Source organism: Halyomorpha halys, unplaced genomic scaffold (genome assembly GCF_000696795.3).
Source record: "Halyomorpha halys isolate HHAL.00 unplaced genomic scaffold, Hhal_1.1 Scaffold223.1, whole genome shotgun sequence".
In the NCBI taxonomy this organism is placed as follows: Eukaryota; Metazoa; Arthropoda; class Insecta; order Hemiptera; family Pentatomidae; genus Halyomorpha; species Halyomorpha halys.
In genome coordinates, this window is record NW_027115445.1 from 687404 (window position 1) to 711807 (window position 24404).

The 24404-nt window shown below is 29.8% G+C and overlaps 2 protein-coding genes across 4 annotated transcripts in view; both read left to right on the forward strand.

The window, feature by feature from the left end:
• Positions 1-382: 382 nt before the first annotated feature.
• LOC106679851 (legumain) lies at positions 383-17631 on the forward strand. The gene is made up of 11 exons (XM_014419223.2): positions 383-572; positions 8883-8980; positions 9924-10005; positions 10441-10526; positions 10604-10742; positions 11441-11510; positions 12275-12393; positions 13222-13401; positions 15027-15140; positions 15267-15440; positions 17277-17631. Exons 1-11 carry the CDS (start codon positions 417-419, stop codon positions 17415-17417), a joined length of 1359 nt encoding a protein of 452 aa, XP_014274709.1. The 5' UTR covers positions 383-416; the 3' UTR covers positions 17418-17631.
• Positions 17632-18484: 853 nt separating this feature from the next.
• LOC106679853 (very long chain fatty acid elongase AAEL008004) overlaps positions 18485-24404 on the forward strand; it is a 12472-nt gene continuing 6552 nt past the window's right edge. The window contains exons 1-2 of one of the 3 annotated variants that reach the window (XM_014419225.2): positions 18485-18780; positions 23262-23455. In XM_014419225.2, coding sequence (XP_014274711.1) covers positions 18735-18780; positions 23262-23455 — 240 coding nt within the window. In that variant the 5' untranslated portion in view covers positions 18485-18734. Of the gene's footprint in view, positions 18781-22475; positions 22641-23261; positions 23456-24404 lie in introns of those variants that run through there. The other 2 variants (XM_014419226.3, XM_014419224.2) reach the window with 2 other exon arrangements.

Consider the following 24404-nt stretch of genomic DNA (forward strand, 5'->3'; position numbering starts at 1 on the left):
TATAAATAAGGAGATCTGAAATACCTTTCCGAAACGTTGTTATTGGTTTTAATGAATTAAATAAAATAATTAAAGCAAAGAAGAGTACTTTTCATTCACAAGATTCAATTATAAATAAATAAATAAAAATTAAAATCTTTTTTTTTTGCAATGTTCCTGGTGAAAACCCCGGATGATGAGTTGGAAAACTTTTTTAGAGAGTCCTCCTCTTTGACCCCTGATATCATGTATATGATGAAAAACCTTCAGTTTTGAAAATAACTAATATGAAAATCTATTTATCACATCTTTTGTAGAGAAAAGTGAAGTCAGCAATAATCGGAGATATAGCAATGACCTATTCTTACAGATAACGAAAGTGATGTGGCTAAAAATGCTTCTCTTAGACAATCCATAAACGTCTTCTGTTCGTAGCCATGGGTAGGCTGGCCATCGACTGTCTTTTGGTGTTTGGATTTTTCCTTGGTACCAGCTGTGGTGACTTCAGCCTTCCTAAGCCCGAAAGAAGTAGTGGCAAAATATGGGTGTTCCTCGCAGCCGGTTCCAAAGGATGGACGGAATATAGGCATCAGGTTAGAGTATTATTTTAAGTGAAACATTAAAAAAAATATTCATTTATAAATGTGATGTTTAGAAACATCTATTATATCTTAGTTTGTATATAAGTGGTCAATTTGATTACGAGGAAAATCTACTGACTCAACTAAATAATAGTAAAATCTAAAATAACTGTTCATAACGTACCTTCCAATAATGGGAAATTTAAAATACCTACTCATACTATCATAATTACCGCTTTAATCAGACTTCTGCTCACTACCCTCGCTTAAGTAGGTATAAACTAACCCAAAACAGAAACTTTTCAGTGAAGGTTGGGTACATATTATCCAGTATCATTTTGAAGAAGTTCCAAATTGCTCACCTTTGGAGTGTAAGTTGTAAGCTAGCATCGAAGTTGACTTCCCTCAGGTGCTTAATTTATTGGTCTCAAACTAAAGTGGTAGGGGATATGGTAGTAAGAAATATTACAAGATTTAAAACCAGGGACACATTAAGATCGGAAATGATCTGCGCCTGCCGGTAGGTTTTAAACTTTTTATTTATTTTGTTGTTTAAACGAAAAATTCAAGTTCTCTTTCAGGGCCCTGTTTAATAATAACGTACAAACTAATACTATTAATCTTGTAGTTTGTATTTGGTACGATTTCACTGACTGATAAAATTCTTCCAGATAATGTTTTACTTTTAAACTCGTATAATATCACTAATAGTTGTCCCCACCATGAAACAAAATATATTAGTGCTTGTACTTTATAGTTTGTGTACTTATATTTATGGACTAATAATATTGGCTTTCATTATAAAACAGGTCCCTGGAAAAAAGCTATTATTTTGACTCTTTTTAGGCTTGTTTGATATAGGTAACAAAATTACTCTATTATACTAATAATTATTGTGAATGTAGCAGAGTATAGGAGATAGGTATAGTGACATGTCAGTGAGGGGAAACCTTATTCATGGCATTCATTATAAAAAGTTTGGGCATCCCTGCTTTTTTATTATTAATTTATAATTTAATACTTATTAAAATATTCAGAATGACTAAAAAAATTTCATTAAGAGGAATAATAATATTAGAGATGATAAATGTTTAACTGTAATGGTTATTGAAATAGTTTTATCAGGTCTTTTAGATGAAATTAATTAAAAGTAAATAACTAAATTCACAGATTGTTTTGGTTCCTTAATAAAAATAAATAACATTTCATCTAACTATGAAAGTCATCTTCAGGCCTAGAGATTTTCATTGCTTAAAATTAATTGAAAAATATCTTTGGAGTAATTCTGTGTTTAAACACAGATAGCAATTAAAAAAGAATGTATTATTATATGTGATTAGTGATTTATAAAGATTTCTGGATATATTGGATAAAACCTAGTGATAGTTTTTAGTGGAATTTAATTGGAACTTGAAATATTTAATTGGAAGAATGAATAAATCAGTTACTCATAGTGGGCTCAGTAATGAGCTTTAAAACAAGATGAATCATTCTATTCCTGACAAAACATCCATTGTTAACCAAAAGTTTTTTTATTGTACAAGTTTATTGGCATCCTATGTTAATTTTAATCTTATTAAAAAAGCTCTGTTGTTATTCCAGTAATAAACATTGATGATGAAAACAAAATATTTTCTATTGAGGTGTAGATAGTTGACCGTAGATTACTGATTGGAGAAGATGGTCGCGGGGTGGGGGGTGCGGTCAGCAAAAAACAACATAAATAAATATTTTTTGTTTATTTATGTTGTTTTTTGCTGACCGCACAACACGACCATCTTCTCCAATCAAAAATATTTTCTAAAACATTATATTCATAAGACATTATATTCATGTCAACAATAAGAATGAAAAATAAGCCACAAACCCTTTAATTTGAACAGTAGATATTGCTTTCCTTTATAGATATAAAGGAAGTTCTTCATTCTCTATTTATTTATACAATCATACAACAAACTGGTTGTTACACAACAAAAACTCTTTATTAAATTGAGTTGTTAATTTACACAGGATATCAATCAATCTAATAAAGATACCTTACTGAGTAAGGTTCTCTCTTACTAGCTCTCAGACTAGGGTTTGAATCCAAATGTGAAGTATTTATTCAATTTAATTAGACATGAGTCAACTCTGTGGAATTTGGAGCCCTCTTCAGGCACATCCAGCTTCTATAAACTGGGTTGGGTACTCTTAATTAGAGGAAAAACCTGATGGTTAAGTATGATCTTGAACAAATCACCAACATGCACAACCATTCTCGTAGAAACAGTACTTCCTTACAAAATTCAGAACTCATGATCCCTTCATGTGTTGTAACAGTACAGGTTTATAAATATAAATAAACTCTCACACATACAAATACAGGAAAAAGTTAATAAATATAAATATTTCAATCATTACTTTACAATTCATATAAATTTTTATAGGTAGTCTATTTTTATTGTTCATTTATTATTTCTTATATTTCCAGTTGTACAAATTTAATTATCAAGTGTATTTTGTATTAGAAAATAGTCAGATCTCCACTTTTATCTGTCATATGCATTATAAACAACTATATTGTGGTTGTTAATTTTTTTTAGTGGGAATAATTTTTAATTATTATATGCCAATCAAAATTATTGAGCAAAAAACCTTTGAACCACTTTAAACCCACTTTTTTAACAAAGGATAATTCCATTTCAATTCAACACACTTTTTGACTTGACCTTACCATATCAGATTTTCTTAAAATTTGGCATAGTTGCCCTATTGTTAAGAACTTTAAAAAGTTTGAAATTTTACTAATGTATGTTCAACTATTTTTTAATAATAATACTGCAAATTTCTCAGCAATAGGTTCAAAAACAAAGAACAAGTTTTGAAATTCCTGTAGAACCTTCCCTAATTTAGCTAGAAATATGTCATAGGTTTCATTTTGTAATGTGCTCCATTGCCTTTCATATGATATAAATCACTAAAATAGGTTAAGATAAGATAAAATTTCCCAAAACCTAATTTAAATAAAAATTTTAATTTTCTGAAAAAGTACATATTTTCAAATTTATGTCTTGTATTGGAAGTATTGATGTAAATCTCAGAGTAAGATATAAATGTGAGACGGAAATGGCTTCAATGTTAAAAAATTTACAAATAAATCTTCACTCTCATAAATTCAACTCTTCATTCATATAAAATACTGCTAATATAAAAAATTTTCATGAAAATAAACAAAACCTAGATGTGAATAATGATTCAGTTAATATGTCAGGAGATAAAAGAGGAAATTTTGATACTTGCTTTTCATAACCATCTGATTCCTTTGAAAGGATTTTTATTAAATTATACAAGTTTTCAAAATTATTAAAAACATTTCTTTTACAGTGCATTTTTTAAAAACATATATAGGTCCTTTTAATTTCAACATAATGTATGTTTTCATACCTTTATTCTGCAATTTATTTAATGACTCCAATCAACAGATGTTGGTTACTGTCCTGAAAACATATAAAGTTATGTCCTTGAATAAAAATTATTTAACTGATTCATAACTAACAAACATGCAGTAAAAAATAAGTATTGTTCCTAATAAAATTAAGATCCGAGTTGGTTTGGGCCAGTATGATTAAGTTGGATGTTTAATACAGACAAGGACAGGCAGAGCTTGTTATGATGAGTGTCATGGAGTGCCAGTTTTGTAGTGTTGTAGGTCTGATTTTTACCTGGTTCAGTTAATATTTATTTCTTTGTGTTCCCGAGGAATGGATCTGGATACGCTCCCGCTCTGGTTAAGGCAGACAAGCAACTTCTTAATAGCTGTTGGAGTTTGGGGGAAAATAACATAAGCCTAATTGCCTAACTAAACCATCTTTTTTTTTCATCTCACCTTATCATTTTTGACGTATGGGAAGAGGAGGAGGTGGAAGTTATCCTATAGCTAACCAACCCATTCTAACCAGAGAGGGAGGTTCAAGTTTTCATCCTGTGGGGCTGCCACAAAATAAAAGTCAATCCCCAGGCCGGATTCAAACTGACACTATTGCAAATTCGAGATTGCTAATGTGACACCTCAACTTCCTCAGCTATAAAAGGCCTCATTAGTTTTGTTCATCTATCCCAATAATAGTTGATGTATAATACAGGCAAGATTTGCTGTTTACAAATATACAGTATTCAAGAATTTGTAAATTAACTCCCAATAATGCTTGGAAAAACAGTATATTTAATTTTAGACAAATCAAATGACTAAAACCCAGATGGTTATTTGGGACTCCAGAAAATTCAACGATTCACTTGTCATAGTTGATGTTTAAAACTAGGGAGGAGGAGATTCTGGCAGTCAATTTAAGATAAAATTTCTCTTACCAAAAAAGAAAAGTCCTATAATTTACAAATAACAAGAAAATCATTATGGCTATAAATATTTTTCACTATTGAAACTACAGGAACCATTTCATTATCTTAAAATATGACTTTTTGGACCATTTTTATGCTGATTTTATTTTGATGGGAATAATAAGTTACAGAAATAATTTCAATCTAAAAGAAGTATTGTTCTTTTGATATTTAATATGTTATAAAAAATTAATGAAATTACAAAAATAGAACGAAGAATAAAAATTTTAAACATAGTAATATTTTATTAAATCTGGCTAAAATTATAACAGTGAGACATTATAATTAAAACAAAATTTTTTTTTATTATAAAAAATAATTATGTTTACTTCAAATTGATGAGGAAAGCATTATACAAGAGTATATCATAATAATTTTTATTAACAAATATATCATATTAATTTTTATCAATTCACAACTGTATTATTTACACAATATTTTCTTATGATTACAATAATAATATGATTAACGCATAGGTAAGTTAATAGTGGTGGAACTTAATAATGAAAAGTAAATATAAAATAATTATCAGAAAATAACATTTAACAATAATGTAATAAAACTGAGACTGATCCTTTCATATAATTGAAAAACATAATCTGTTCTATACAATAATGAAAACTGTCAAATATTAGGTGCTCAAAAAAATAAGTGAAAGTTATGACTGATAGCAGAAGGGATTGCACAAAAAAATGTAAGATGTTTTAAATGATTTTAAACATAAACTACATCCATAAAAAAGAATTAAACAATTTTATATTTTTTCATGGTTCACTTTCAGGTTCTCCATATTGGTTTATTGTTTCTAGTTCTATCATATCAAAATAAAACTGTCTACTTAATGTTATATTTTTTCTGTCCTTCAATAATGCCAAATATTGTCTGTAAATATTACATAATGAAATTAAAGCTGTAATGAACGAGGATATCAAAATAAGGACAAATAGTGGCTTTATCCATATGTAGACTCCAAAGCCTGAAATACACACCGTCTGACTGTCACTGTTAAAATAGTAATGAGTGTAATCTGTAGGCAAGATGTTTAGAGGCTTGTACAAACCAAAAGAAAAAAATGAGAGAGCCAGTATAAATAGAATAAAATAAACAAGCGAATTACATGCTTCTACTTTCATCAACCTTTTGTCAATCTTGATCCTAATAACTAATAGACTTTCTGGACCACCAGGGGAGACAAAACAGTCACCATAACTTGGTAAAACTTTATAGATATACCAAGGAATCAACCCAAGTGTCATCAATACTATGGATATAAAGAGAATTACTTTATTTCCAAAGTTATAGGAGTATATGTCAATTGAATTGGATGAAGGTTTGATAATAACTGGAAGTTCGCTGCTTGACACTTCTTGGCAGTAATCAGATTTATAAAAGAGTCCCATCAGTAAGAGAAAGGCACCACAAAAAATAAAAATGCAGGCCATGTAGCAGTGATGTTGTACTTTATACGCCATTCTTCTTCACAACACAGAGACAGACTGAGGATCTTACCTGAGGGGAGCGCCTTTTTGAAGGTCGTCTGCACCAATCAGAATCCCTGTCACTTGCTAAGACAGATTCAGTAATAGATTAGTAGTACTTCGCCGAAATTAATTTCTTTTCTACATTAATATAAACACAGTTTTTATTGTAGTGTAGGTTAAATTTCTCAAATATAATTTTTAATTATAAAAATACTTATTTTTATTTTGAATTCCATAAGATCAAGAACAAACGCGAATTTCACAATCGAGTGACACAATGAATGGAATATGTCAAAAACAAAGTAAACCAAAACTTTCCTTTAAATGGAACTTCTTTACCGGCGATCTACAAGACACACAAAAAATACGTACAGTAGTAAATTGATTTCGTGACGAGAGGGAACACCCGAGATGAAACAGAAGTGGTGGGGGGGGTATCACTGATGTGTTTTGCATTTAGTATAAAATAACTCAAAACCTAAAATTCTTAGCTGCATGCTGTGAGTGAGCGAAATGTTTCATTCTCTTTGTAATAAGCTATAATTCAAAATCGTATCTTGACACTACACGGAGTTGGAATGGCGAAAAGTAGAAAAGATTTCCAGAAATTAAATTATAATGAATTATTGAATATTTAGTATAAAATATCTTTAAAACTAACGTATAATTATATAAATATCATTATCGTGAATATCATAGTAAATAAAATTTTAATACATTACTTTATTTCTAGAAGTTTCTCTTCTGTCAGCTAGTCACATAACTGGCACAAGTTTTTGCTGATGTGCTGGTATAAAAGCAAAGCAGAGATGAGATTATTTAAGATAATAAATCTTGTACTAAACCAATTCATTTTCAATGACAATATTTTCGATATTTTAGGATAATTGTATTATCCCCGATCCGTGGGGCCTGCTTGATCGTCCCACCCCCTCGACGGCCCTCAGTATAAGTTTTCTTTTACTTTTGCATCATAAATTAATAAAAAATATTTTTATGGAAGTATTAATTCAAGATGAATATTATACACGATTCAGAAACGGAAGATAGCTCTGTTTTTTCTAGTAGAGATATTTAAATCCTAACCCCCTTGGATGGAGCCCTTCACGCTATGACATTTGTCGTATTTTAAAATTGGAAATAAAAGGGTTTATCTTATTTAAATCACCAGTGGATCCGCTCCTACGCCCTTTAAGATGGATTTTTTTTTTATTTTAATAAGATATAAATACAACTGGCGCTTTTATTGTTATGTACTTGATTGAAAAACAAATTTCATCCCAAAAGGTACGCTAATTTAACTATATTTTTTTATATTTACATTTTCGATTAAGTGTGTAGAATTCACATGATACTCAGGTGCATACCCCCTCAGAAAATTTCTGGATCCACCACTGATTGAAATATTCGGTTATCCAAATGAGGTGGTTTCACCAGAGCGAATTTTAGTGAACATGAATAATTCTATAGTACATAGTGTGCTCTATATTTTGTTTCTAAAAAAGGTGTTTCACTGATTCTAATATATAAAAAAAGTATATGTAAACCTATTTTTACATTATTTCTTAAATAACGTACGATCACATGGAAAATACTATGTTATAAATTTTCTCAATAACGATTTGTTTGTTATATAACGAATCAATCGAGTACTGTGTACCTTAGGTTATTTTATACCACAAAGCAATTTCCCAATATTACCGTCTTTTGTTAGTTTTTTTTTTTTTTTTTACCGTTTTCAGCAAAAAGATGAAAAACGTTTCACGAAAACTGAAACGATTTTCTTTATGCACTCAATTTTTACGACGTATCGTTATTGTAAAATATATATATATATATATTAATAGAATTCAAATCTATGTTACAAGTACTGAGGGAGTTGTATAATAATAAAAAGAGTCTAATATAATTTAGGAGGGAGCTCAAAACTCTTCAGGTTCAAATTAGCTTAAATCTCAACAATTTATTATTATTTTTGGAGGAATAACCCCAGGACTTCCCCAGACAGGGGTGGGTTTCTTAATAGTAGACCCTTGGGTGGTACTTCCTAAAACAAAATCTTAGATACATCACGGGAAATATGGTCAAAAGTATAATACATTGAATAAACATAATTACTTTTTTCATTTCATATATATACCAACCTCATGTTTAGGGTCACAACTAAATGATTAACTAAGATGAAGAAATAAGATTTAGAAATAAGAAATTTAAAAAATCAAATTAACATAATATTAAACATGTAAATGAATTTGTATTATGAAATTATTTTCTCAAGCTATATACATTACTTGAAATTAAAGAACTGAAGGTATTGATAATAAACTAATTGTATAGTTATAGAAATTTGTTTGATTACAACACTAATTCCAGCAAAAAATAAATGCTAATATCCTGAAAAAACACTATTATAAGTTGTATATCTACTATCTTCAAAACCTTATTTTTATTTTATTGCTTTCATAAGGCTGATATTTACCATGCTTATCACATTGTTAGACGGAATCGGATACCAAATGAAAATATTGTTGTGATGGTGAATGATGATATTGCACATCATGACAGGTATGTTATTGGTGTTTTAATTTTTAATTACATAAAAATCAGAACATAATATATGATTACAATGATTGGTTTATTGGTGGATACATATTAATGGAAAATACCTATGTAATAACATTTAGTAAATTATTTCTTACTTTGTTGTTACATTAGTATTGCTTAATATCAAAACTTTATTATTATTTAACAAACATTTTTTTTCTTTTATGAAACTCTATGTTTTATCCAACAATAAAAAAAAACACACAAAAAAAAAAAATAGTTAAGCAGAGTTTACTATGTTATTAATAACCTTTTGTGGAAAACAATTGAAACTGAATTAGTAAGATTTTGAATTAAATATTTTAATTAGTTTTATCTTTTTAAAAAATATTTTTAATAAATAGAACTGGAACTAAACAGGAAGGATTTTTCAAATACTTTCTGGGTCCATTTGACCTTAATTTTATTAATGAAGAATTATATGAGTTAGTTGTGGTTATTTTACATAGTTGTTTATTTATGCCATTTTGAAGTCACGACTAGTCCAAGAAATTTCACCATAGTTTCTTGCCAGCCATTTGCACTTTGCCTCACTTTTTTTAATGACTTGAGGTAACATAGCATTCATCTCTATCCTTATTAGACTTTAAGCTAGAAGACGCACAATGATTAAAACGTTAAAGTTACCTGGATGGTTTTTGTACGAGTCAAATTTCAGTTTTCTTGTTCTTATCTTATTTTGAAATCATCATTGGCAGTATCTAACATTACTAAAACATTATCTGTTATTGGTGACATTGTCCTTCATATATTCTATGACTAACAATTCAGTAACTAATTCCTATATGATTCAGAAGTGTTAAAATTAAGGATTATAAAATAATATTTCATTATATAAAAATATTTTTCTTTATAACTCATAATTTTTTTATTTATTTAAACATTTATTACATTATTAAAACAGTAATCCAACTCCTGGTGTCGTCATCAACTACCCAGGAGGCCCAAATGTTTATGAAGGACTTCTCAAGGATTACACTGGTTTGGTAAGTACTAAATTATTTAAATATGATTCTGATTTTTAGTTAGGAATTAATGTCAAAGTAACGGTGATTGATAAATTTATATATATATATATATAAATTAAATTAGAATTAAAATTTTTATATTTTAGAATACTTTTTTTTTTTCAACTAATCAAACAGTGTTATGGTAAGAATTTTAATGAAAAAACACTTATTTAATTATTTTTATCCTAAAAATATGCTTTAATTAGAGTTTAATCAATTGATAAAAAAAAAGAAGAGGTAAGCCTAATAAAAATAAATAAATGATTGGAGGTATTACAAATACAATCAGTTAATTAATTCAATTAATTACTTTTAATTAATTGGACTTTATATTTAGAATAGTTTTAAATACTTATAATAGAATAAGAAACAATCGTGTTACGATTGCTGTGATACAATGATATTTTACAGGATGTGACTCCAATAAATTTTTTGAATATTCTCACAGGGAATAAGACAGCCATGGAAGGAATCGGTTCAGGAAAAGTTATTGAGAGGTACTTATTAATTTAATAATAGCTTGTGAAAGTACGAAGAGTCCTCTATAATTTACTAAATATTTTATCTTTTTCAGCGGACCTGATGATGTAATATTTCTAAACTTTGTTGGACATGGCACACATGGAGTTCTAATGTTTCCAAATAATCAACTGTTTGCTGATGACTTTATAAATGCTATTAAGAATATGAAAAATGAAAACAGATTCTCTAAAGTATGGACTAAACTTTTTATACTTAACAGTCACAATCAACTATTTCAGTTTTTAGAGTGGTCTTATATCTTGATTTGATGACTCAGCAGTGGTGTTAGATTTTAACAATACAGAGCATTTAATTTTGAGATAAGATTCTTATCAACTAGTTTGTTGGATTTTTTTTAGATAATATTTTTTTTAATGTAATTCGAAGCTGATCAAGCTGAGTCAACATGAGATTATATTAAAAATAAATAAAACATGAATTTAAAAATATTTTTTCATTTTAGAAGCTGGAAAAGATACTGGTGATTTAAGCTCACAAATTAAAAAAATGAAATGAGACCATAATCAGGTTAACTATAGAAAATTTTAGATTACTGTAAATAGGGAACAGTAAATTTTTTAAGCATTACCCTTCATTGCAAAAACCAGTAGCTGACTGTGGTACTAGAAAATGATATATTACATGTCTATGGCAAATAAGACATGAATACTTAATAGTTATTTTTGGTCTTGATAATTTAGTAATTGAAACTATATAATTGGAAGGTCAAACTGTCTTTTGTGAAAAAATCTTTTCTTTGATATTTAATTAATAGTCACATGAGAGTGACGTTATTCTTACAATAGTACAATAATAATATCGATTATTTGATTTTCTATTGGCTTATGTATAATAATAATAATAATAAATGTTCTATGCTTGTTTCTAGATGGTGATATATATTGAAGCATGCTTTGCTGGTTCACTGTTTGACAATATGCTTCCTGATGACATTAATGGTATTACAGTATTCATATTTTATTAACATTATGTTCATCCGGAATGAAAGCGCTACAACTCAGGAAGTGTTTGCAGCAGAACTGATATTATATCCACTTGATAGATTGTTAGAATTATTATTCATTGTTAATGCTAAATTATATGATATTACTGTTGTTTTATTCTAATATTTCTGGCTTGATCACTGTGCTTTGAACAAATGTATGATGGAGAGTTGTGCTGCTTTCATAAGGGTTATGCAATATACTTGCTATCAGTTATTTAATTACTAAAGTATTTTTCATCATTCTTGATGTTAAGGCTAATAGTAACCATTTTTTACCCTATCATACATCGTTTGTTACATTAACTAAACTTTAAAGAACTTCTAAAACTAGTTTTTAACACCTATTCACTTGACAGCTGGGATTGCTATTATGTTTTTTAATGTATCTCATATATTTTAGAAAATATTATAACACCAAAATTCGAAGATAAAATAAGAAAATATATATTTTTAATAAGGTCAGTTTTATTATGAATGAATAAAGGGCTAGAATGACATTGTATGTTACAATTTTCAAATTATGGAGGATAGGCCAAATTAAATCTAACTCTTATTTCCTTTAATTAATAATGTTCTTTGTTTCAAATACAATGTTATTATATTATTTTCTGGAATATTATCACTGAATCATATACCATACAGTCATTCTTTAAATTATAAGTCAATACAACTGTATTCCTTTCCATGATTACATTATTTCAACTAACAAAATTCCAGTTTTTGTGGTGACTGCTGCTGATTCTAGAGAACCATCTTCTGGATGCTTTAGAGATGATGAGCAGAAGACGTGGTTAAGCAATGTCTTTAGTACCCTCTGGATGAGTTTTGCAGAACATGTAATTTTTTTTTAATGTTTAGGAATAAAACCTTTTAATTGTGATTAATTATTCAATATAGGAATAAAAAAATGAAGATTATATATGACAGTAATCTCCAATCATATCATTAGGGTGAATTTTAATCATATAGGTTAAATTTCCTTCAGTTTGGTTGTATGTAATTCTAATGGTGGCTGGTCCTCAATTCAATATTTCTTCTTTTCATTGATTGGTATTGTTAATTTTATAGTTATTAAACATTTAAGAAATAATTATATGACTTACCTAAAAAGAAACAATTGTCCTAGAGGGTATTTATCCTAATTAAAGAATAATTATGATGCCACCTTGAGATCTTTATCGCAGAGACTATTAAAAATAAGGTTCATATTAGGACATTTTGCATGAATATTTTAAATTGTTCCTTCAAGTAATCATTTATTTTAGTCTTCCCCTATTGAACAACACATGATTTATATGATTAAAAAAAGTATAAGGTAAAAAGTAGATTGTTTTTTTAAAATAAATTCATATTTTTAAAGAAAAAACTAATTTCTTTTGCTGAATATTAATTATCAATTCATTATTATTATATTATATATATATTGTTAGAATTATTATACAAGGTATTGTATGCTAACTGTCAGACAACTGGAAGGGAGTTTGTATGACTTCGCCCAAGTACTTGTACTTTGTATTAATAGTGTTGATAGCTGTGAATTGTCCAAATTTGCAATAACTAAACATGAATTTATATGGATAAGAGGACCAACCCACTGTCCTACAGGAAGCATACAGTACCAGATTCAAGATTTGAATTATTAAAGTAATCATTTCAATATTTAGGAGAGTTTCTCAGAAGAAAGTCTTCACCACCTTTATGAAAAGGTTCGAAGCTACACAAACACAAGCCATCCACAGGAATATGGGGACTTGGACCTGGGTGAAATGAAATTGAAATACATCCTTGGCCAGAGAAAAAAAAAGTCTAGAAGGAGAATGCCACCATATACACCATTACCAACAGTACAGGCTTATACTTACTTAGATAATGTTATTAGTAAATATATCGATGTTGAATTGCATATATCTCTTAAGTGCAAATTAAATAACTTTACAGGACGAACAAAAAACTATTTTTTGCCATCTAACTTAAAAAAAGTAGTTCAGCAGTATTGTCCAAATTTATTTTGTTGCTAAATGACACAATATACTAATCAATCTAACATTAGATAAAACAAAAATTCTTTCTTTTCTTGTTTTATTTTTCATTATGACTAAATATCACGATTCAGTATTATTGCCATAATTACAATTTTTTTTTTACCGTTTAATATGGAAAACATTTCTGTGTGTTTGTTCATAGGGCTAAATATTTGTGATGAACATCTACCTGTCTGGCTCTGTTTGAGGTATGTTTACGCCAGAGGGTCTAAATTCAGTTCCAGGTTAGGAAATTTAAAAAATTTCAATAGAGAGGGCTGTCCAGAGAGAGTTAAAGGGAGAGTCCAAGAGTCAAAGAGTCCATTTGAAGAAGTTTCACAGTATATGCAATTTTTTTATAATGGGTACCACAAAAATTATTGAAGAGGTACAAAAATGTCAAACTTTGAGAAACAATGCTTAATACTAATCATAAAACTCTATAAAGAAAATAAATATTCTCACCTATTATTTATTTAAATGATTGATTGATCAATGGGCCATGATTGATTTAAATATTCCATTATTAATGTGGGTTCTAAGATAATTTATGTCATATTTAAGTTAATTACTATATAGGCACACTATTTGGACAACTCAGTTGAATGTTTTTGATGTTTCTCGAGTTAGACTAAATTTCTTCTTATTTAACCAACCTACATACCTTATGGTGTCAGGGCAGCATTGATCCATCTTTTAAACCCTCCTTTATCCATCGCTAACTTCTTGACTTCGCCCAAAGTGATTCCTCTATTTCTTTCCAGAAATAAGGTTCTCCCACTTATTCCCCCATCATCCACATGGTCATTTTCCCCCAGTTTTTGCTTCCTAAATAATGTTTTGGAGTCTATTGATCAGTATTCTTTGCACATAGCTAAACTTTTGTAGAAAATTGGTATTATTATTTGATTTGTAAATAAAACAGTAAATGGCGACACTATGACACTGCTGGGAACAAAGAAACAGGTATATTTCTTTGTTCTGAGCGCAGTCGGTCATGGCTTCTATTAACAGAAACATACACTCTTTGTCTTTCTTTATATAGCCCTCCCTAAATTCCATAACATAAATCACGTTAATTCTTTGCTATGAATATTTTCTAGGATGTTTTCTATGGTATAAACTAATACCTTAAAATCAAATTAACACATTCCTTTAAATTTGCATTGGCTAATGAATCCATATGTTTATTTTGTCCAGGATTCATTTAATATAAATAATTTGAATATTAACAATGCTCAACATGGTAATTAAGAACAAAGTGATTGTGCTCTGATAAAATATTTGCTATGTATTCTTCCAAAACAGGAAGACTTTTAATAGCACTCAATTTTCAGGTATTCATGGAAAATTCAAATTATGTATTAAATCTATTTATTAATTTTTATAGATGTGGGATAAATTAACAATTGTTTTCAACTTATTGACTTTTTTTTTTTAAATTTTAGGATGTAGTCAATAGTATGGACATTCCTCTTCAAATAATTATCGACCAAATAAGAGCAGCTACTGATCCTGTAAAGAAAAAACAGCTGAAATGGGACCACAAAAGGTTAATCGAGGTAGTGTGAGCTAATTTGACATTTTATATTTATTTACTATTCAGTTATAGTCTTCACTAAAAACATGTTTTTGTAAAATAAAATTATATATTTATGTAGTTGATATTGTAATGGTTCTTGTTTTAGCGAAGAGAGTCAGTCGATAAATTGTTCAATGACATTATGGAAAAAGTTGTAGACAATGATAAAAAGAAACTAGAAGAATTGAGAACTTTAAAATTAGGCTTGAATGAGGCAATTTTTAAATGTTATAAGACATTATACACAACATTTTCTGAGTATTGCATGAATCCATCTCAGGTAATTATTATTATCAAATTATATATTAAAAAAAATATTTTAAGTAATACAATTTTCACTAATGCATTCTCTCAATTTGTTTTTCTAAATATTCAATACTTTGATCTGGTCTGACCCTGTAATTGTTTGCACTTCCCCCTATGTTCGTTTAACATTTTTACTTCAATTTGCTTTCCTGATAAGTTTCTAAACATTTTTACATTGTTTAAAGCACACCCAGAGAATATACTTATATCTAACTATAAATGTAATGTAACTATGAATCTACAGTATATTTGTTGATTCTAGAATCCCAGCAATAAGTTTCAAGCAGGTTGCATAATTTTAAATTTTTCTTACCATAGAATTTACAAAATCTGACTCAAAATTGGTCACCTTTCTTCACCCAAACAAAAAAATAAAATAAAGAATAAAAGTAGCAATAAGATATTAAATTAAGATTGAAAAGAACCCAGTTCATCTGATTAACCATATAGTATATGTACTAACTGTTTGCAAATTAAAAAATCGGTCGTTTTGGAACCAGAAACTTCTGGCTCTCGTTTTTGATATTTGATTAAGCTGTGTTAAGACTTATCTCGTAAGACTGAAAAATGCATGGATAATTCTAGAAACATCTCATCTCAATAATCATTTTGTAGGATACCAATATATTTTTTTCTGACTTTGAGAATTCTTTGAAGATGTCTACAGAATAATGCATTTATTTTTATTTATTTAAATAATATATTTTTTTTTTGAGTTACAATATATAACGGCTTAAGCGACAATATATGATCTTAGTACATCCTGTGTACAATTTATCATATACATATATGCTTCAAGTACTTTTACAAAACATTCAATTTCTTTGAAAAATGAAAAGTAATTTCCACCACTTTCATTTTCTCCGGCTGAATTATAGAGAATTTTCAAATCACTATTCTAAACCCCTAAACTGAAAAAATTAAATAATGTTTATAGAATAGGTGGGAGGGTGGTTTTTTTTTTAGAGATTTGGCCCTCCAGGTCGGTGTATTGAATCACGCATTGTATGCGCAAAAGCGGTTGTGAAAAATATATTATTCCATAGAATGTATCCCCAAAACAACTTATTTTTATATTAATTTATTGTAATTATTTTGATTGATTTGGCCTTAAATCTTTTCCTAAAAGCCCTTTTCATATTCAGAATAAATCTCCTAAAAAAAAGAGCTACAGAGAAAAGAAAACTTTATTTGTACATAGCTAAAAATGTATACATTTTATGAATGTATTTAATAATTACACTCAGTACAGAGCAAATAGGTTATTTTAAGTTGGAAGATGTCACATGATGGAGGATGTCACATTCTTAAGATATTTGAAAAAATAAACTAAAAACTAATTTTACAGATAAGATAGTTTAACCAAGGAGGGTAGTATACTGTAATTTTTCAAATGCTTGTTTGGATTATAATTGAATTTTTCTCAAAGATAAAAAAAAAAAAAAAATAAAACCGGAAGAATCCAATCGAAAGATACTGTAAGCAATGTCTGTTTTATAATTTGGAGTAAGAAAAGTTGTTTGAGCAAATAAACCAGGCATTTTTGTTTGTGATTTACAGATACATTAAATAATAAACCATTGAGTAATAATCTGTAATGCTTTAGGTTACTATAACATTTATTATACTACATTATACAATTACTTATTATACTATACTTGCCATACTATTAGCCAAAATACCACATTTTAGAATTAGTCAATTTAAGCTTTCATTTGAGACTTGAGGCTTTTATAGATAAATTTTAAGTTAACACATTTATTACCAAATAGCATTTAATTTTTACATAATTCTACCTGTAATTTTACAGAATCCGTATTCCAGCCTGCATTTTCAAAAGTTGGTTAATATGTGCACTGTTGATTGGCTACCTGAAGAAAAAGCTAAGAGGGACATTATGACCATGTGTACAGTATCTTATGGAGCAATGAAGCCAAAAGATATAGTGTGAAATTATTCCAGAAAAAAAGTGAAAACTGTTGGAAATGTATAATTACTACATAGCTTATTGGAGTTTTCATATTTTCACTAAATTTAAAAGTGAAGGATTAATTTGATTTTTAAAAATATAGATCAGGCTTAAACTGTTAGAATTTAGTGAAAAATATTTGATTTTGTTCTTTTAGGAATTTATAAATTTTCTGAATAAATTTCAGTTATATACATGTTTGTTTTCTTTGATATAATATTTTTAAAAAAATCTGGAGCATCACCCTCACTAATTTTAGCCATAAGCAATCACAGGTAAGAAAGAAGGTAAATTAACAAGATTGAGTTTAATCTTAGTATGGAGGGATGTATTCTTTTAAAGATTTTTGCATGGTCTCACTTTGGCTAAAATTCCAAAGTTTTACAATCCTCAATGGTTATGTACTGAAAATATATTTTAGAAAGTTCTCACTCTCATAACTATGTTTCTGGCAATCCACTTTTCTAAGGCAAGTAGAGGTTCCAGAGACCGATTTATTATATATATGAATATTTTATCCTATGTTTGCAACTATATTACTGTTCTTGGATATTTATTAAGTTTTTTTCCTAAATCAACTGATAGGTACTCCAGACCTCCCTATGCTAGATTAGACATTGGATATCAAAAGTTGTCATATTCACCAACTTAGCCAGCTATGGTAATCAGATGACAAGGGGTGTTTATATTTATCAAAACAAGTTTTAGAGCAAAGAATAACTAAGTTTATTTCAGATATTTATTTACAGGAGAGCTAATGGAAAATACGTTTACTATTTATTGGTTTTTAAAACTACCAAGAGAGAATAAATTAATAGAACTTTATGATTATATCAGGATTTTACTTTAATTATAAATGTAATTAGGTTTCGGAAGTAAGGTCGCGATGTGTCAATTTGCAAATTCCTGATTTTTGAACCTATCAGTGGTCCTGGTAGGACTATAAGACAAGTCGGGTATGTTATTTTGTAATTAAATTATTTTTAAAAAAATCGTTTATGTATATACTTTTTTAAAATTACATTCGGTACGTAACTAAGGGTAACGTATGTACAACTGAAAGAATACGTATTAAGTTTTGTAAGTTGAAAATGTCATTTAAATGGGCATTGCCCATTACAAGAAATCTTTTAGCTAATAGATGAAGACTTGATTTCACATGAATGTAATGCAGCAGAGTATTAGAAAACATTTTGACTTGATAGATGAGATAACCGTGGATTAGTAAAATATGACGATAACTATAGTGTTAAAGGCCATGGTTCGTGCTTATCATTTCAGATCATACTGCTGCAATCAATGGACGTCGGAAAGTATTTCAGTTTGAACTATGTCAAAAAATTTGGTAAGATAAGTGAAATGTTACATTTATGATAACCTTTCTAAACAGCACGATAAAACAGATATCCGTATTACACGTGTGTCGAAATTTATTGAATTTTTTTTCGAATACAATGTGTAATCTTTGATTTATATTTATTTTCAATTGTTTCTTTGATTTAAGACCTACAAAAATTTCACATATCTTTTTTGTTTCAATTCAACTACAATAAATCTAGGAATCGATAAGAATCGAACAAAGTAAATTTATAAAACGCAATAACAGTGTAATTCAGAATTCATGAACACAAAATAATTAGGCTGATAAATTTTTAGAAGCGGATTCCTAATTATAGCCGACCTAATATTTCAAATTATGGTTAAGTTGGAGTAAGTGCACCCTAAAATTTAAAGGATCCCCTATACGATCATTCGGAATGACAGTCATCAATTAAAAGCCAAGCTGATTCAATCATGAAGACCACACTGTCAGTCCGATTGATACTTCTAAACGAGATAGGGAACAGCGTCTTGTACAATGTCTCTTTCGACACGTAATAAACAGAAAGCTTGTTTGACAATTATTTTGGTATTTTTTTATGATTTTGATATAATGTACTTGCAGTCGCTCTTCTACATCAAATTTTGAATATTCGGATTTTAAAATTTTCTCAGCAGCCGATCAGTATTATCTCTGAACGATAAATCTGAACGTCCATCCTTGGTATTACTGTCATTCCGGCTAATCTTATAGGAGTACCTTAAAAGTTTGACTTTTAACCTACGGATAATTTAGTTTTGAAGATGGAGATTTGAAACTTTGTCAATGTTTATGCCATACTCTGACAAAAAAAATCCTGAAAATAATTTATAAGTTTATTTTATAGAATTGTTAAGTATTGTACGCAATTAACCCAGAGATTTTTGTTTTGTTTTTTATGATTCCCTTCTTGGTAGTTTCTGACATAACAGGAGAGGGGGGTTATGCACAGGGTACCAGCCTATTCTGGCCGTGTTTGGGGGTTAGTTTCATGGAACCGCCATAGATATAAAAGTCGACTCTCCAGGCCGAATCCGAAACGGCGCCGCTGCTGTCACGAGTGGGTAGGAACAAACCTTAGCTTAGATTTTAGTTATTTCAAAATATTGCAACTATCAATACTAAATCCATAAATTAACTAAATATAGCAACAAAGTATTAGTAACAAAGTAATAGTAAACATATTTAGAAATAGCTCTAACTTTGATGAATTATGTTCGATTGCTTTAACAACGATCAACTCAACATGTTATCAAAATCAGTAAATTTTAAAATACATACTATTAGTAAATGATTTTTTTTTAATGTTTTAGTTCTTTAATATCTTTCTTATTCTATATTTTCATTTTTTCGTCATCTTTTTAACTTTTTTTCTTCTATTTTTTATAAAATTATTGATTTAGTTTTCTTCTACATCTAAATCTAATTCTCCCTTAGCATTATAAATCGCAAAAATTCAATTTACGAGGGTGGTTTGAAAAATAGAAGAAAGAAGTGTCTTTCCTCGATGGAACTGCTTTTATTTTTCAACATAGTCTCCCTGTAGACTAATGCATTTAGTCCCGCGATGTTCCAATGTCTTGATCCCATCTCGAAAATGAGATTTCTCCAGGCCTGCAAAATACCTCTCCAATTCGGCTGTCAGTTCTTCCGTTGTAGGAAATCTCCTTCCACCTAGGAAAATTTTCTGCTTGGGGAAGAGATGAAAGTCTGATGGTGCCAAATCAGGTGAATAAGGTGGATGTGGCTACAATTCGTACCTCATGAAGTTTTGCCATGGCTATAACACTTGTGTGCGGGCGGGCGTTGTCCTGATGAAAGATGACTTTTTCCTTTGCCAAACCAGGCCTTTTTTCGCGTATCTCTTCCTGTAGTTGGTCTAGGAGGTTTGCGTAATTTTTTGGACAGCAGGAAGATAATCTATCAGCAAAATGCCTTTTGCATCCCAGAAAACTGAGACCATGACCTTTCCGGCCGAACGTGATGGAAGAAAGCCTTTGCTTTCTTTGGTGTTGGTGACTCAGCATGTTTCCACTGCTTTGACTGCTGTTTTATCTCTGAGGTATAGTAGTGGACCCAAGTTTCTTCTGTAGTCACAAACCGGCACAAAAAATCTTGTTGGTTGCGCTGAAAACGGGCCAAATTTTGTTCGGACATTTCCAATCTCGGGCGTTTATGATCCAATCTAGACATTGGTGATTAGCCGCGGCACCCATCTTGCGGATAATTTTTTCATTCCCAATTGTTCGGTTAAAATATGAAATACCTGTTCAGATGACATCCCTACAGCTTCAGCAATCTCACGCATTTTCAGTCGATGATCCTCCATGACCTTTTTATGCAATTGTTGCGATAAATTCTGGGGTCGTAGCACTTATTGGCCGTCCTCTACGCGGATCATCATCTAAGCTTTCCAGACCAAATTTAAATTCGCTGGTACACTTTATATAAAATAGCTGAATATGAAGGAGCAGATTCACCCAGTGTGTTCTGAAATTCGGAATGAATTTCCTTATTTTTCATAGCTTTCTTTACAAAGTTCTTAATCACTGCTCGAATCTCAGTTTTTTCCATTGTCACAAATCACCACGCATAAACAACAACAAAGAGTCGTCACTACCACCTACGCAACGTTTTCCTCCACAAAGGATGTGCGATTATTGCGCGAGAACCTCGTTGCTCTGGCACTGACTTCTAGTAGTGATTCCGAGAACTTTTCAAACCACCCTCATATATAAACATCTATATTTGTATATATTACAAATATAGATATAAATACAAATATCTATATTTCTATATGTATATATCGTATATAAATAAAAAATCTTTGGACCGTGGAAGCTAAAGGTTTTGAACTCAAGAATAGGAAGGGGAGTTTCTACAATTTGTTAAGAGTAGGGAGGGAACAAAATCTAATATTTCCCAATAATTTAGGCCGGGTTCCCGACCATTCCGAAATATTTTAGTTTTTCTAAACTATGGAAAATTTATATGTCATTAACTGTTTTAGGTTTGAACTTTTCACTTGCATGTTGTGAATGTTACCAAAACTAATTTTCTTTTCCTTTCAAACATAATGTGGTATGAATAAAATTTAAAAAACAGAATACCGGGAAAAGAAGAAGCCAAAAAGGTAGGTCATGGGATGAACTCTAGGGGCGCGGGTAGAGGGAGTGAGTCAATCATCTGCTGCCTTCTATTTCAGTTTATGTTGCAATGGCGGACATTCCTATTGACCTCCACGTAAACCTTAGCTCCGGGGGTTTGGTCAACTCCCCTCTTTTTGGCTTCAATTTCTCTTTGAAGCAGAATAGGATATACCTCTCTGATTCCACTCAGTGTAATGTTTTTTTAATATGTTTTCCAGCTGATCTTTTCTAGTTTTTGTTGTTATTTTAAAATCATGAACGATCTCACATGTTAACTGTCTTTTTTACCGTAATTTATTTTATTTTTTTTCCATTTGAATAACCACTTATTCGATAGCTCTGTTCTTTAAAACTTTGTGGCAATCCTTTAAATAAATTGAATATTGGCTTCCTCTATTTTTAGGGCACAGAACAAGCAGATGAAGACGGTTTTCATTAAAATTATAAAAAAAAAAAAAAAATAAATTATGGCAAAATTATCATTGATAATCGTGTCAGAGTTACATAACAGCTGTAATAATACACTTAGAATGTTAATAAAAATGTAATTCCATGTATCTAATAGGGAGCGAGTAGTAGCCATCCTTTCACTGGCTAAAATTTAATGATATATTTTCATTTTTAATGCATTGATGTTGTTGGGAAATAATGTGGCCATGGATATACCAGATAACGCGACATTTCGGACAAGAGACAGTATGTTCAGTAAATTTAGAATTATTGATGTTAATGACATTTATTAAACTATTATACCAAAATATATAAATATTAACTTGACCATGGAAACATTTAAATATGCTACTTCTAGCATAATCATATTAAAATCCCTTCCAAATCAAACAAATCAGATTGGAAAATATTTAAAATCCATGAACAACAGGTGCAGAGAACTAGTCGAAAAAATGATGAAGATGGGAGACTCCATCTTTTACGAGAGGGAATTTTTTCCTCCTAAATATAAATTATAATAGTTTTTAAAGTTTAGAAGGTGAAAACTAGAAAGTTGTTGATTTGTGGCAGGAAACGTTTCATAAAAATGTAATAAAATAAAAAAAAAAAATCAAGTTACTTTTGCTCCCTGTGATATTTAGTTGGTACAAGAATTTCCTGTAGCTATTTAAAAGGCTGAGATTGAACATTGTTCAAGGTGTGCTTAGGAGAAAGGTAAGTCTGTTTGAGGACGTGATGATCGAGTGTACCAGGAATGCCACAGGACACTGGAATCTTGTTTCCATAATGACATCAAACCAAATGAATGAATTAATAAAATCAACGTGAGTTTTATTTCATAGTACTTTTATTCATTTTCTCTTTTAGAACCGAGGATCGAAGATCATTTCCCTAAGGTGTTTGCATCGTTGGATCACGTGTTGTGGATACTGACAGCCTACTTCTTGTTTATCATGATCGGCCAAAGAATGATGTACAAGCGGAAGCCTCTAAAATTGACCTTAATAATGCCACTTTACAACTTTCTCCAAGTCATGGCCAATATTTATTTGGCACAGTGGGTTAGTAAAATTACGACCATAGAGTGTTAATGATTTGTTTTCTTAAATATTTAAATTATAGTTTACAAACTACAGGTAAAACGTTTCAGTGATATTAGACTACTAACAAAACTTCAAAACTGAGAGATTTATTCTTTTTTTCTGATCCCTCTAAAACAGAAAAAACAATAAATTAGTGGATGCTTTATTATGGGTAAAAGAACAAATCATATTGAGTATTACCTTTTACTACCTTTGGTATTTTAAGGTTACAAGTAATACTTATATATATAAGAAGTAACTGCCTTCTTAATATGGAGTATCTTAAGATGGGTGACAGGTCTATACACGGGACACTGTCAGCTACAGAAGCATCTCTATAAAATGAGACTGATTGAGTCCCCTATCTGCAGGTTCTACAGGAAGGAGGAAGAGACTGCTTACCACATCATTTGCAGATGTGATGCAGTGGCAAGAACACGATTCCTTATATTTGGTAAGGGTCGTATCTTGGATCCCAAACTTTGCGAAACAGTGGATCCTTATACAGTGTCCAGATTTGCAAAGGAAATTGGCCTGTTTTGAGCAGAGGAGGGACGGTGTACAATAGGCCCTCTGTGGCCGCGGTGCTTCTTGGCCGGAAAAAAAAACTTATATATTTATTGTGAAATGTCCATCCTGTATTAGTACAAGAGCCGGGAAGAAAAAAAGGCAGTTATCTCACCCCAATTTTTGATTACTTTAATAAAAACTATGTATAATTACTAGTCAAAATTGACGAGTCTGCCAAGTATAGGTAGGGGGATTACAAAATGGCGGCTCTTTCAAAACCTTAAAAAAACATTGATTTTTCATTCGGAGCTCTATATCTTAAAAATTACCAACAACACTATAAAATCTAAGAGAACATTATTAAAGAAGAGTAAATTTTCTGAAATATTAGCCCTAAAAGAGCTATTTACGTCCAATA